The sequence below is a fragment of the Pleurodeles waltl genome, chromosome 9 (genome assembly GCF_031143425.1).
Source record: "Pleurodeles waltl isolate 20211129_DDA chromosome 9, aPleWal1.hap1.20221129, whole genome shotgun sequence".
Classification (NCBI taxonomy): domain Eukaryota; kingdom Metazoa; phylum Chordata; class Amphibia; order Caudata; family Salamandridae; genus Pleurodeles; species Pleurodeles waltl.
In genome coordinates this window covers 158,000,581-158,017,106 of record NC_090448.1, presented here as the reverse complement: position 1 = coordinate 158,017,106, position 16,526 = coordinate 158,000,581, and the positions used below count along the sequence as shown (strand labels likewise).

The window sequence follows — 16,526 nt, the reverse complement described above, 5'->3', positions numbered from 1 at the left end:
TTTTTTCTGCTGATGATGGGATCTACCCGGAAACACGTGTCCAGAGATGACTTTACTACTAAAGGCCAGAAAAAATGAAAATGCTTCAAGGACTCACCGTGAGTTGCTGGCTTTGTTTTCAAAACCCTTATTATAACCAGTTGGGAGTCCGCTTTCATTGAGGATATCTCGTTTTTGCTGTTTATAACCGGCTTGTCCAGCCGGGAAAGCGCCCACTGCACATCGGAGCAGGTCGTTGTGTCTAGATTCATGGTCACATTTGAACAACATGGTTGGGATATTTTTAGCAAAACCGACAATTTTACTGTGAACTTGCCTACATAGGTTATGCACTTTGTTTTTCATTTTTTCGTGTTTGGCTCTAGCAACCCACTTGGGGAATACGACTTTGCAGGACTACTATAACCAGTGTGCACTTGCCATTACAGAGGCCCACAGGGGCAGGACTGGTAGTTTAATGGATTCATCAGGTGCCTGCAATTAATCAAACTAGCTGAAGAGCCTCGCACTCGGTGCTTTTAAAGAGATTGTCTGAATTACATCCAGCACTGGCTGCACCCAAGAGGGTGGAATACTTTTTATATTTTCTCTGCTGATGATGGGATCTACCCGGAAACACGTGTCCAGAGATGACTTTACTACTAAAGGCCAGAAAAAATGAAAATGCTTCAAGGAATCACCGTGAGTTGCTGGCTTTGTTTTCAAAACCCTTATTATAACCAGTTGGGAGTGTGCTTTCATTGAGGACATCTCGTTTTTGCTATATATATATATATATATATATATATATATATATATATATATATATATCTTTGTGTATATACATAATTAGTATATATTTGTTTGTTTTAAAAAAGAGAGTTATATTAAATCTATATATATCTTTCATTGAGGACATCTCGTTTTTGCTATATATATATATATATATATCTTTGTGTATATACATAATTAGTATATATTTGTTTGTTTTAAAAAAGAGAGTTATATTAAATCTATAGCCATTTTATTGCAATGTTGTGTGATTTACAATGTTATGGGATGTTGCCTTGCTCTTTCATTGCATTGGGTTATTGTTCTCATGCACGTAAAAAATGTTGGTACTGACGTCGGCACGTCGGCGAGGACCTCTTATTGCCTGTATGACGTCAGACGGCGTCGCGTGGGCTAATGTGACGTCCTTGTCGACGTGCAGAAGCTAGGAAGAAGATTTCCTTTGAATGCTGGCGCCATGGGAGTATTCATTAGGTGAGGAATCCACAGGTAGCTAATGTATCCACCAGAAAAGTCGTTACCGAAGGTAAGTAACTCGTTCATTTGGTTAATGGAGAGATCATAACTCTACTGGGTCATCTAAGACTGTAGTTCACAAGGGAGAAGATTGTAACTAAGGCATTATTGTGAGATAGCCTCCCAGAATACATGCAGCAACATGGAGATTAGTGTGCATGTTTTGCATTATTTGGTCTTTAATCACATTTATGCGATGATCCCTAGGTAGAATAGACCCCTCCTAGGAATATTTAATTTCAAAAGTGAGCAGAAGTCGTCTTTCTGATGTTCTGTTCTCTTAGATAGGTGTAACGGTCAGTCAGGGTTCGCGGAAGGGGTGGGGCGGCGCACGGGGAATAAATATTAAAATAATTTTTAAAAACCCACTTACCTCGATCGCCGGCGCTGACACCACTGCGTCGCTGTTCTGCTGCAGGCACAGTCTCCCAGCCTGCCCTGCGGCCAGTCCTGACGCTGCTCAGAGCAGCATCAGGATTGGTTGGGAGAGCCCAGCCAGGGCGCTCCCAGGCAGACTGGGAGGCTGTGCATGCTCTCTCTAGCCCGGCAACACAGTGCTGGGCTGGAGAGAGCTTACTCCGCAAGTGTGTTTGGCCGGCCTGAGACAGCCATCCAAACATACATGCGCACTAAGAGGGAGTGCTGTGCACTCCCCTGCACTGCTCGTCTCCCCCGTGGCCCCGCACTTTCACAAGAAAACGATAATAAACACAGTTTATTATTGTTTTCTTGTAAAAGTGTTTCAGCTGCCGCTGCTGGCAGCAGTACAACGATTCTTCTCCCTAACGGAGGAGCCACCCCTGGTAACGGTTACTATTACATCCAAAAGGTCAAGAAAATTAAGATAATCCCATGGCCTAAAGGAAAACGAACCGGCATGAAATAGTAGTACTGTAATACCCTTCTTCCTGATAGCAATCAACCTCCTCATCTATGTGTTTGGATGCCAGCTAATGATTTGGTTGTGGGTGGTAGGAAATCTGTTTCCTTTGTTATTTGGATTTAAAGAGTCTCTGAGTCAGCTTTTTGAGGTATCTCTACACAGTGTTCGATATTTAGATTGCTAAAATTGCAGGATGTTGGAATAAAGAGATCTGTTTGATTAAATTATTATGTTACCCATCCCCCATTGGAGAAAATGTTCGAGCTCATGAACAGATGAAGGGTGTTTATGGTGAAGAACTATGTTAACATCTGTATCATATTTCCTTCTTATTTGAAATATTTTGCGTGCTGAATACTTTACAGCTATAATCATCTGAAATATAAATGTCTGGTTTTCAGTTTCTAGATATGTGCCAACAGTACTAATCAATAATGTTTCTAAATGCTTTGCTAACCTAATATGATAAATAGTGACACCAAACCGAAAAATTGAATGGTAACACACGCGGTGAAGATATAAGTGTATCATTTGGTGATCAGTAAAAACACAAACCCAAAAAATCAGAATGCATAAGACTGCTGCTCCAATAATCTATACTAAACTAGACAATTTCATCTACTAAATCTAGTTTTTCAAGTTTTTACTAGGTTTAGCAAAACATAAAGTGAAGATTAAAATGTTGCTATTGTTCTTTGAAGCGTATTGAAGAATTTCACAACCTTGCCAAAGAAATCATGAATCTGGATTCTCGTGCACATTTCAAGATGGTGCGTTTGGATTGTGATGATCTGAAACAAGGTTTGGCTAATAAAGCCAAAAGCTTTGCAAATACACTGATTGAAAGCCTGGTCGCAAAACATAGGGCTGAAAATGAAAAGTAAGTACTCATTTTGTTATTTAGATTGTTGTTGTTAATGGGTATTGCTTGTGTTTGTTCCATGTTAAATAAAGAAAATACATAATTCATACATGCACATTCTAGGTAGCATACTACCAATGCAGTAGTGGCTTAATTTGTTTTCTCCCTATAGACCTGATACCCCCCCCACACCCACAAAAAAAAACATTGTGTTTCTGTATTGCACTTTTGGTGACAGAACATTGAATTTAAGTGAGAATTTATCAATCCTTATTCACAGATCACCTATTTCGAAATGTTCCAATCCTAAACACACACTTGCCTACCAGTATGGTTGATATTCTGTTTAAAGTAAGGTTAGTGTTAGGGACGAGAACAGGACTGATCCTATGGAGTGTGCACAAGATCGCTTTTGAGAATACTGCGAGTATCTAACATGTTAGTAACTGTTTGTGCTGGCTAGTCAGACCAAATGTTTGCGCTTAATACTATTGGTAAGACATACTAGAATGGTGAGTACCTTTATCATCATAGTGGGGTGTATAATTCATACACTATGCACCATTTGTGAATGTGGGCAAAGAAAATGTGACCATGCAGGTGAGATGTTAAAGACATAAACAGATAAAACTAAATGATTTGCGCTGTGGGTTCTCAGCTTTTGATGTCCTGAACTATATCTTTCATCACATTCTTTGAGAGACAGCAATAGGAAACAAAAATCTTTTCTGCCTTTGAGAATTTTAATCAAAGATTTGACAAGCTGGAGGAAAGGGTTAAATCCCTCTTTTGGAAAAGCTGGTTTTAATGGATCGCATCCTCCCTCAACACTTGGATGCACCCAGGGACAGTTAATTTTGGCATTTCGGCTAATGAAGTTAGAACTATGTGCAACTTTACTGGCTCTGTACCTGCAGCACAGTTGGTTCCCCCAGCATTAAAGGGGGATACTAATTTGGGGGCTGGGGGAAGGCCTGTGATAGGCATCTGTGCTCCAGATTTAGAGCCTGACGTCCTAAGGCATGTCCAGCAAGATTTAAATGGGCCTGCCTGGGGCCCCTCATCCTCTGTTGCTTCTATCAAGCTCCCTCCAGCTTACACCCCATGTGTCTTGGCCCTAGCCAATGTCCACCTGCTAATGCAACCTGGCCAAGACTTCCAGCAACTTAAGAATAAGGTTGTTCACTGGCTTGCAGTGAGAATCCCCATTGACGCTAGACAGTCTTTATTTGAGGAAATCATGCTTGTTCAAAGAATGGGGTGGATTGGTAGTGCTCTTAAAACATTTGCAGGGGATTGTATAGTCATCCACTTTTGTAATGCTCACAGGGCAAGCTTTATTTTAGTCAACTTTCAGACCATTCCAGTGATTTCCAGTAGAATCTCAGTGTTGCCATTGGGATTCTTTTACAAGTCCACAAACTTGGGGCTGAACTGTCAGCGGTGCCCTTGCCAAGGGGATACTGTGGTGCCTGCTCATAATTACGTTCTGAGCCAAAGGTTCCAATCTAGCCTCGACCTATCCATATGAATTGTTGAGTGGGCTCAATAATCAAGACTGACTGGGACCAGAAACTGTTATTAAGGGTCCTACAAGTATGACACCCACATCCAGGAAGCTTAAGGCATTAAGGTGGAACACTACGGGTGTGCAAGGGAAATCTGGTGACCCTGAATAGTCTAAGATGCTAATTTCGTATGACTTTATATGCTTCAAAGAGATGTGGGACATGCTAGTGGGTCTTTACTTAGATGGGTATGCCTTTTTCACTATTAATTCAGTACCATCTTCCATTGAGAGAGCAATGGGAGTTTTGCAGCCTTTGTTGAACTGGGCCTGACCCATAAAATGGAAGTGGTTTCAATTCTTCCCACATTCTTGGGGTTCTTCTCATATTTGCTAATAAGTTTAGATTTTTATGGATTAATGTATACTTTGCGATTTATGGAAAGGAGTCCAGTAATGTGGTGATGTTTCTAAAAGCTTTTTATACCTTTTATTATACAGCACTGATACATAGAGATTTTAACCTTCACCCCTGTACAGATTGTTACTGGTATCAAAAGTCAGAAGAGTGAGGATGATGACCAAGTTTACCTCAAGCATAGGATACAGGGGGATTTGATTAATGATCTGCCTCTAGATTTTAACTTGGTTAATCTGTTGGATTTAAGAGTAGTGCTCTTAGATAATAGCACCCTGACTTTTAAAGGTCCTGATACTGAGTCTTACATTGATTATATATATGTCTCAGCTGTCCTATATTCCTCTCTGAAAAATTTCTCAGTGGACCAGAATATCTTTAGTGATCACAACCGTCTCTCTGCTAGTTTTCACTGGGGCAAGAAGCAGATGGATTCATATCTTCTTTTTAAAGCCCTAGTTAGCCTTTAAGGTCAGAGATGGAGACTAAACTGGGACAAGGTTATTCCTGAGGTTCTTAATGCTGAATTGGCTTCTTCTTGCCAATCTGCCCTCCAGAATTGTTTGGATGGAGAGGCGTTTCAGGACAGTATCCTAAGGGCTTTTGATATGCTATGCACAGATAACAATTCTGCCCTTACTAAACCGGGGTTGACCGATACCACAGCCCCTTATAGATGGTTTGATAAGAATTGCACAAGGGCATGTAAGGCGCTCCTACCTGCTTAAAAAGACCTAGAGATAGCTGAAAGGTGAAAAAGCATAGAGCTATATATAGTGGATCATTAAAAACAGGGTGCTTGAATTAAAGAAAGGATTATAGGAGGACCTTCTGACAGCTCATGCCATGAGGAATATCACCACATTCTGGAGGGTTGTAAAGAGGATCAGGTATCTGACCAGGCAGTCATAGTGCCAGCCCAGGCCTGGGTGAATCATTTCTCTGCATTATACCATGGTGAGGATTCTGAGCCACTTACACCATTTACATACAAAGTTAAGTTTAGGTTTCAGTGGTAGGAGGTAAGAAATTCAATTTTATCCTTCCCCTCAGGTAAGGCACTGGGTCAAATGAGGTCTCAGGGGACTTGTTTAAGTCCCTAATGGACCTATGGCCTCCTCTCCTCACCCTCCATGTTAATGCTGCCATTAGCAGCTCCTTGCCAGATGTATGGCGTCACTTCGTGATAGTGCCAGTGTTCAAGAAGGGGGACAGGAAGGAACCCGCATGCTATGGACCTATCTCGCTAATTGATGTTCAGGTAAAAATTATTGGTTGGGTCGTTCTGGAGAGACTAACTCAATGGGCAAACAAACATAACATATTGTCTGACCTCCAGTATGGGTTTAGATCTGGCAGGAACATGGTGGAGCAGAACCTCAATTTACATCTTTCAATCAACAAATTTACCAGAGCCAAAAGGGGTTTGATACATCTTGCTTTCATGGACCTCCGCTCTGCCTTTGAAACGGTCAATAGAGATGGGCAGAGCTGGGAAGCATGTCTTTGAACAAGTTCTGGTTACCTTCTTAAGGGATCTTCATCATGGTTTGACGGGTTCAGTCAGATTTGGGAGAAATGGGGATTGCACCAAGCACTTTAACCTAAAGAGGGATGTTTTCTAGGGCTGTATTTTGGCATCCTTTCTTCTTATCACATATATTAACTGTTTAGACGGGGTGCTTTCTGATCAGGGTCTAGACAGTCCAAGAGCAGGTGGGAGATTGCTCCCTGCTTTTTTGTATGCAGATGATGTGGTTTTACTCGCATGCACAGCCAGGAGCTTTTAGCTGCTTTTAGGTCTTTTTATAGATTTTATGGACAGTCCAGGCCTATCAACCAACTGTAAAAAAAAAATCCCACGTCATGGTCCTGGGCCCTAAGAACACTAAACCTCTTTCTTTTTTCAGTGCAGGGACAGGTTTTAAGCAAGGTGGACAATTTTACGTAGGAGTTTAATAGATTCTGGCCTTAGTTGACAACCTTTGTTGAAAAATAAATACAGGGTGTCTCAAGAGGGCTATTGCTAGTGTAAATAAGTTTTCTTCCTACCTGGGACAGAAGCCAATGAAAACCCTGTTAGAAGTTCACAAAGTAAAGTGTATCCCTATATCCACTTTTGGCTTTGAGCCCTTGGGATATGCCACTATTGCCCGAGCTCTGGTGGAGGAAACTCATTTCTGAAGGGTTTTTTAGGCATAGGACAACACAGTGCCTCAGAGATTGTCCATGAGGAGCTGGGATGAGCTATATCGCAGATTATATTAATCTGCCCCCCTTTTACTGCGGTGCACAGTGGAGAAGCTTAATTTTGGCTCCAGTGCTCCATCAACAGTTTGGCTCAAGGAGGAGTTAAGCCTCAACTGGTTAGATATATGGGATTGTTTGAAATTGGATAATATGTCCCATATACCCTGGTTACACGATTTTAGGGGAAATTTGTGAGCCATTGGGAGACCAGAGCTATTCTCTAACCCCAAGGGCATCGTTAAAAAAATACATTGTTTGACTAAAGCAAGCCTTTTTTCTCAGAGTGGCAACCAAGAGGGAGGCTTCTGCTCTATCCAAACAATTTGTGCACCAGTACATAATGGTAAAATCAGTAAGTGGGATAGAACCATACCTTCTTTTAGAGATGTCTAATCATCAACAGCGCTTATTGACCTATTTCAGACTCCGCATATTTCATCAATTGCTTTTTGTACAAAAAGTATCTGGTATACAATTACTGATTTACCGCCTTGCACCTGTGATCAGGTTTCAATCTGTGAAACTATGCACATTGTTCTTATCTTTCCTAAATTTAATATTCTTCGCCATGTTTTAAGGCCACGGATTTAAGACAGGCCAAACCTGCTTTTTTATATATACAGCTTTAATCTACACCAAAAATGTGTTTTAGTGTTTCTTTATACCTGACTTGGGGTTTTAGATCAATATATTAGGCTCTGTCTAATTTGTCCTTTTATTCTAGGTTACAATGCTGCTATTTGCTTCTTGATCTCTGTAAGGTTTTCTTCTGATGAGACACCATAAATGATGTTCTGTGTGCTAGGATTTTGCAAACGTTGTTTCCTTAATGGAAGTTTTTGATTTTGTTATTGTACTGCTTTTCCTTTTGTTTTTTTCAACAGTCGTGGATTTTTAGATATTTATGATGATATGTTGTCGTTTATGTATGTTTTGTGATGAAATGTTTTTGCCTTGTACACTTGTACGATTTTATACAAAATCGAATAAAGTTATGAATGATGACTGGAATAAAGCAGGATTTCACAATAACATTCTCAAATCTGCCTTGCATTTCAATTGTTCTACTTAAAGATATTTCTGTAACAGTATAACAATGTAAGAATTATAAATGAAAAATAGTACTTTCTACTGCAATCCATAGACTGTGCTCCCTACCCTCCTCTGGCATCACTTCCTGGTCTGGTGTTTAAGGTAGTTCACGAACTGAGGACAGACTATGTAAAATAAATGATTATGGGAAAAAAAAAACATAATCTCTTGTATGTCTACTAGGTACAACTGCTTAAGACAGCAATTAATAGGCTCTTATGTGACAGTCCAGTAGAGCTCACATACCAAAGTATTAATTAAAAGTGTACCCGAGCTACATAGTTACAGAATCTTCTTCATGGAATTATTATTTTATAGTTGTGTCCAGAACTGGAAGTGACCAGAACTGGAAGTGATAATGACTTAATTGGACTCCCTAAATCATGAGAAAATAACAGGCCTTAGTAAAAATATTAATAGCATACCAGCATAAATAATACATCAGAAGAAAATGAACAAAACTATGTAGTGAGGTGCTCTAGCTCAGGAATGGGCAAGCTAGAATCAAGGAACTTTCAGTGCCAGGTGCGGGTGTTACTCAAAATAGTGGTAAAAGAGATAAAAGTGGTTCACTCTGCAATGATCTATTTTCTTTTGGGTTGTACGAATAATGATAGTACTAATGGTGTTTTAAAAATGTAAATTCTTTTACATTTAAAGACACTCTTAATTCTGAAACTGTCTCCTTATCTGGTTTTCTAGATCTTTGTCAATAAATTTCCTGGGTAAAAGCCTCCCCAGAAGGCAAACAAACTGTCAACCAGAAGCACAGTTCTCAATATTTGTTGGGAACTTATTTAGGATTGTGGTTACAGCCTTGGAGCATGTTCTTTCAAGCTGGAAAAAGCCTTCCATTGTATTTTGTTTGCACCTACAACAGGGTCTGCATTTCTTTTCTTTGATCTGAAACCTGCATTTAAATAATTATGCTGGTTTATTTAAGAACCAATGCAAATATGCCATTAAATGAAACCACTTTTGGTTATTTTTTAAATTCTTAAAATCATCCCCACACATAAATCACCAATTTTCACAGTAAAATGATGCAGTAACAAAAAAGTGGGGGTGTAATGCGTGTTTTAAGGTCATCCACTGGGCAGGCGATTTTCCAGTGCATCATTGTTTTGCTGAATGTGCCACACCAGACAGGGATCAATCTTATAGAAATCAACCCAAGTCTTTTCCTCCAACAGTCCTGTCTTAACTTCCAGGGCCTGTCCCTTCCGAACAGGGATGTTCAAAGGCAACCCAAAATAAGATTTAACTTTGTTGGGCCTCATTATTGAGGTGCTATAAGAGTCTTATAGTACAGCAAACACTGGACCATATTTGGACATATATGTCGCTCTTAGGACACTTCATTAGGAAAAACAAAAAAGTGATGGTAAAATGATTGAATTATGCTCAGCTCCCTGTACGTTATTGGGCCACATTCCAGCCCTTAATGTATTTTGCTGACTGCGCCTCTCCAGACAGGGACCAAGGGACCAAGCTTACGCTGATCAGTCTTGATCCGGCTATAGCTAATTGCCAATAACTGCTGTAGATGGGAACTAAAGCACACCATGACTAATTTCAGCCTTGTTTAGTACCAGCAGTGAGGCACAACTTCAGTTATTTGTCACAGCGACCATGATGCATTAGGACTCAGGCTGCCTCTCATAGATAAGGCCAGCAAAATGGACACTTGATTAGGACTGCCTGTGTTTCCATGCAGAGGGGTCAAGGCCTAGCAGTTAGGAATGGTCTGTCACCTTTGGGGCAGGTAAGTTTCTTTTGTATTGGGTGGTCACTGAAATGGCACAGACTAAAATGATGGGCTGAAATGGAACACAGAGAGGTAAATTCAAACCCACCCATCACTTTTTAGTACTGTAATATAAGTCTGGTAAAAAGATATTTCTGGTAAAGAATAAAAATGATGGAAGGACCCAATTGCAATTATCTTCTAGGAGAAGCCGTGTGAGGAGCTCCCTTCACGCTCCATGGCTAACGCTGCAGCGACTGAGGTATTGGGAAAACAGCACGGCAGAGGACGCAGAATGGAAGCTGTCCACGCCGGGAACACAGAGGAAACAGCGGTGGTAATGGATTAGCTCAATTGCTGCCCAGAGGAGCCTGGGAAGCCTCCCTTGCCCCTTCTCAGAGTTCAGAGCCTATTTTCTGGAGTCTACTTACAACTGGGAAATGTGACTCAGGCGGGGCAGGACAGGAGAAGCAGCACGCAAGTGGTCACGGACAATACTGAGGGCAGGAGTGAGTCGAAAGGAAAAAACATTTCTGATGACATTTGACTGTTTTTCTGCTACATCAGCATACTTCAGCAGGCGCTCAACCAACTAAACTATTTTATAGATATTGCCGCCCCGTATACGTCCAATTGCTCTTGCACGTGTTTCTTGTCTAGTGCCTATGCCTATGTCATAGCGGAGGGAGCTGAGGCATGTTCAAATTGCGCATAAATTAACCGCCCCTCCCAGAGGGAGCATTAGGTACTCTTTCAGGGTTAGTCAGCTTGGTGTGCTATGGAAGCAGCCCATGTAGATGTGGGTGCCGATTGTGGCAATCAATCGGTAGTGGATAGTTAACAGAAGGGGGACTCTGCTATATTTTGAAGAAAATGATACCCCACATTATGAAAAGGATTGCCTGCGAACTCCAACTTAAGGCACGTCCGACAGGCAAACACGTAAAGGTGGCGTAAAATCCAAAAACCAAACGCCCCACTTCATGGGAAAAAAGCTTTAGCCCACGCTCAAACTCCCCAGTGTTGCAACCCCCCTCTCAAACACCACTTTCTTCTGGCACCTATCAAGCTACCTCTAAAGCAAAAGGAGTAAATATGGAATCTGAGTATAATGAAAATATAATTGGGAACTGGACAGAGGGCCACTTGCAGAACACCTGTGATGAACAGACCCTGCCATGAGACCTGTGCCTCTCCGAAGAGACAGAACAAGGTCAGGCTAACACAAATGGCCAGCTACAGACATATCCTCTATTTACCACGATTGGTTCCAAAGAGCCAAGGAATCACCTAAGCATTGTCAGTGGAATGCTTAACGGAGGAGGGGCGGGCTAAATGTAACTCAGTACCTCTTTGCTAGTCTCCATTATCCTATAATTTACCGAATACTCAGCAACGCTCAGACCCCCTATATGTCTCCTGGGACAATAAACTATTCGCCAATGCCAGACTCAATACAGATAGGGGACACTGCGGGGCAACAAGAAGCTGGCAAAATAGTGGAAAATATGATCTCTCCAGCCTGCTCTGGTTCTGGTTCTTGGCATCCCCAGGCGGGCTTCCCCAATCAGATAGGAGGAGTACAAGTGGGTGAGGGCTCCTCAACTTCAGAGACTCTGCTTCTTCAGATCCTTAGTGAACTTAAGGCATTAAAACTATCACAGGAGGAAGCAAATCGTAGGACGGAAGCCCAGCTCGGTCTCATCAACAGCAATATGCAGCAATTGAGTACTCGTGTTAAGGAAGTCGAACAGTGGGTATAAGTTCTAGAGGACGGTGGATCTCACATGGAAGCATCAATTGTTAGATATCAAGCTGAACTGACCAACTTGCAGATCCTGGTCGACGATGCTGAGAATCGCTCCCGCCGTTCTAACTTAAGGTTCACAGGGATACTGGAAGCGAGAGAGACTGGGCAGACGGTTAGTAAATTAATCTCAGACTTGATCAAACAGTATGTTCTAATGGACCTAGCCGACAGTAAGACAGATCTTACATGTGCCCATCGAGTCCCAGCAGTCCAGCCCCCCCGGTGCAAAATAGCTACGCACGATAGTGGTCAACTTTGGAGATTATCGCATCAAAGAAAGAATTCTCTCTCTGGCCATTAAAGCAAGGACCTCTGCAACTCTGGGAGACTACTCATTTAAAATCCTCTCTGATATGTCTGCACTTGCAGTGCGCAGACGCCGAGAGTTTAAAGAGCTGATTAAGGTTTTCCAGAATATAGGGGCACCAGCTGGTCTGGTCCAGCAATCAAAATTGATTTTTTTTTCATAAAGGACATGCTAATATATTCCATACAGTGGAGGTGGCAAAAACGTTTCTGAATTCTTTATGGGGCACAGATGGGAGGGGGTTGTAAAAAACATTGTACTAAGCTTTAAAAGTCAGTAGCTATCTGCTTGCTCGCATGGGGCTGCAAGGCGTTTCTGAATTCTACACGGGTTACAGATGGGAGTGGGATATAGTAATAATCCATAAACACATAAGTCAGTAGCTGTCTGCTCATCAGTATGAGCCAAAGAGGTAGGGGTGGTGGGTTTGGGGGGAGTTAGTTGGAAAACTGTTCTCAGGGTGGCACTAAGGGAATATTTTTTTACTCTCTGTGGCCCTCTGTGATTATAATTGGTAATGTTTTGATGAAGGGGAACCAGTTGAAAAACAATGCTTAGAATCCACTTAGTGTCCGAAAAAGGGAAAGACCTTGATGCCTCCAGGATGCTGCAGTGTTAATGGTGTTATGTCAAGGCACCACAGCAGGGGTAATGGGGCAGGGCAGCACAACAGGCTAGTACCGTCAAGGCAGGATCACTGGGTGGGATTAAGGGAGGGGAGTACTCTAAGAGTCCCTAGGCGGGAGAGCCTCGAGTTGAGCTCACTCAGGGAGGAAGGGGAGGGATGGGGATGGGGCCAGGGTTGGAGTAAGGGACTGCACATGGGGGGGGGGGACTAAAAGGTTGAGAAAATTCAGATTCTTCCACAAAGTAGCAGACCCTAGGTATGGCTGGAAAAAGGCTACTATCAAGCTAACTAAAAAGTATGGTCAGGTTTAAGATTATTTAATGCAAATGGCATTTCAAATAGGCAGAAATATAAGGCAATGCTAAAATGGCGGATATCATTCAATCCCGAAGTCATTTATTTTCAAGAAACCCATCTAAAAAGTAATAGTCCCAAAATATATACCCAAAACAATACTCAGCAGCTCTGTTCGCTTCATTTGGGCTGGCAGTAGGAGGGTTGGCAATATATTTGAGTAACTGAGTCGGTTGGATTATAAAAGAGGTCATTAGAGACCCCAAGGGGAGGTGGATCTGGTGCAAAGTCATACAACCAGGAGTTCAAATTATTCTGGTTAATTACTATGGCCCAATCATGGATGAGGTAGAGCCACTAGCGCAACTCTATAATATAGCAATGAGTGCCACGGGCCCCTTTATTATTTGAGGGGATTTCAATTATATCCAAGATATAATATTAGATGCGTCTAATCAGGCGAAAAGGCAACTAAAACCTGAAACTAAAAGAATCTTGAATATAATAAAAAGGGATTTTCAGGTAATAGACCCTTGGTGAGAAGAAAACCCTGTAGCCACTCAATACACTTGCTTTTCACACCGCTGTAAAACTGCCTCCCAGATAGTCTTTTTTTAATATCTCGTACGTTGAAGAAGGCTGGTTCGCATATATGGCAAACGCTTTTTAAGACCATTCAGCGGTCATGGTGATGACAGAATTAGAGGCAGTTAGCAAGGAGAGACCCAGATGGCAGTTTGATAGATCTTTACTTCGTAATCAGGAGTGGGTCACAGATACGAGTAAATTGATACAGGAGTTGTTCCAGCTCAATCAGAATCCTGCATCTGTGTTCAATGTATGCGAGGCATTTGAAGCTACAGCCAGGGGGAAGAGTATTCGTTTTAAAGCATCGCAGACTCAACAGTGAGAGCTTGAAAGTAAAAAACTTGAGATGGCAATAGACAAGGCGACAGTTGATTGTATGAAAGCAGGAGCAGGAAGCGGCAAGGCGTAATCTCAATCAAACGAAAGCAAAGTTAAAAGATTTTTTTATTCTTGATAAAGAGCTCGAGGGCTTATCAGCAGCAGGTTTATGAAGAAAGTCAACAAATAGGTAAATACTTGGCTTGGACCACTTGTATAAAACACGAAAACCACACAATACATCAAATTCAGGATCCTGAGACAAGTGCCATCATTACTCATGAGAAGGATATTGCTCGGGTATTTATGTCACATTACTCTAGAATTTATGAGATTGATTACACAGTTTAACTCTCACAGTTAGACCAATATTACAAGCCAATTATGCTACCAAAAATGCTGTTAAATGTTCAAAATGATATAGCACAGAAGATTACGCCATCTGAGATTAAGGGAGCTATCTGGAAAATGGCAAGTGCAAACAATTGCGGTGGGGATGGCTCCCAAATAGAATTTTGCAAAACCTTCTGCGAAGAGCTGGTACCGTTCCTAACGGAATTATGCAATGCAATACTCAAGGGTGTAGAAATACCTCCAACATTCAAAGAATCAACAATAGTCAGTGTTTTGAAAAAGGATAAAAATCCATTGAAACCGCCCAATCAGTCTGCTGAATGCAGATTATAAAATGTTAACAAAGGTCTGGGCTATTAGGATCACACCAGTTGCTTAACAATTAATACATAAAGACCGAAACGGTTTTATGGCCAGCAGACTGATGACATCCAATACAAATGTCTTAATACAGGCAATTGAGTATTTTTCGGTCAATAAAATCCCTGCGGTAATGATAATGCTTGACACAGAGAAAGCCTTTGATCTAGTCAACTGGGAAGCCTTATTATATAGCCTGACCAAATTCGGCTTCCCCTCGCAATTTATGTCGATGATAAGGCAGCTGTATCAGGATGCCTATGCCAGAATTGTCATTAATTCAAGGGTCAGAGGCACAGTTCAGATTAAAAGAGGCACTAGAAAGGGGTGTGCTCTTTCCCCTGTACTCTTCTCCTTTTTCATCGAACCTCTGGCCCATATAATACACAGCTCGAATGAAATTATGTTGCCAATAGCAGCTATGCCAAAAATTAAGCTCTTCGCTGATGACATCATTTCATATTTAAAACCAGTGATTGACAATATCCAAAGAGTACTGGATAGAATTAATGAGTATACTCAAATGGGGGCTATAAGATTAACAGAAGCAAAACAGAGGTTCTTCTTTTTTAACGCAGGAACAGAGAATCTTCCTCATGCCTTGCAACAGCAAGCTAATTCATCCAAACCCATCAGGTATTTGGGAATTTATGTTATGAAGAATTATGGTAATTTATTTAACCTCAACTATGCCAGGATGCTTGCAAAAGTACAAGCACTTTTGGACAGATGAATGGTTCTCCCATTGACTCTGATAGGGAGAGTCTCCTTAACCAAGATGTCAATTCTCCCCTTTTTTTTATTTATTCATAATGTACCAATAGGAATAAATAGCTCTTATTTTCGTGAACTGGATTCCATGATACAATGTTTTATATGGAGGAAAAAAAACCCAATGGTGAGGCTCTCAGTCAGACAACTCGATAAAAACCAAGGGGGCTTGGCACTTCCTAATTTTCAAGTTTATTATCAGGCTGCACTGCAGGATATATTGGCACAATACTTAATTAGCAGAGAAACCCTGGAAATATTTTTGGTCAATAGGATGATCGCAGAATCAGCAATAAGTCTTCCAGCATTCATTAAAACTACGAAACTTCCAGAAATAATCTTGAGATAAATATATTCGTGATTTTAGTAAAACAGCAGAGATTTTAAGTAAAACACATCAAATACCATTAGGTTATATTTTTCTACAATTACAGGAGTGTAAATAGTTTGGCCTACACCTTCCAGAAACAGGGATAGCTCAATGGAATAGCAAAGGGTTCAAAGAGTTGGGGATTTTCTTCTAAGAGGTAGATACATTACTTGGGTGGAGGTCGAAACTAGGCTGGGGAATATGGCAACTAGACTTTTTCAGAGCTTTTTTCAGATCTCCAATTTTCTTAGTGCTAATATACCGTGGGCAAGTACCCAAGAACACTGATATGGAGGGCTCTAATTAGGAGTAAAGTACTCGGTACAGGAAACTTGTATAGATTGCTAGCTGATCGATCCGCTTCTGAAATAATTAAAGATTTCAGGATTAATACCTCCAAAACAACACAATCTGTAGTATTGAATGAAGATTGGAGAATTATTTCAGAAGTGGGGTACAAATCTTTGAGGGCAGCTAACTATAAAATAATGTAATTTCTTTCCAGGTGGATGGCTTATTACACTCCTGAGAAGATACACAAAATGTTTCCATCAATTCCCGATCAATGTTTTCTCTGCCATCAGGAGGGGCAGGGGAACTGGCTGCATATTTTCTTAGACTGTCCCTCCCAAATTAACTATTTTTTGGTTGGAAATAGAGAAGGTAATAAATCACAGCTC

The 16,526-nt window shown here is 41.1% G+C and overlaps 1 protein-coding gene across 1 annotated transcript in view; it reads left to right on the top strand.

Moving 5' to 3' along the window:
* The window catches only part of DNAH12 (dynein axonemal heavy chain 12), a 937,015-nt gene that overhangs the window by 116,400 nt on the left and 804,089 nt on the right, over window positions 1-16,526 (top strand). The window contains exon 12 of the mRNA XM_069206470.1: window positions 2,872-3,050. Within this exon, the coding sequence (XP_069062571.1) occupies window positions 2,872-3,050 (179 nt within the window). The remainder of the gene's footprint in view (window positions 1-2,871; window positions 3,051-16,526) is intronic.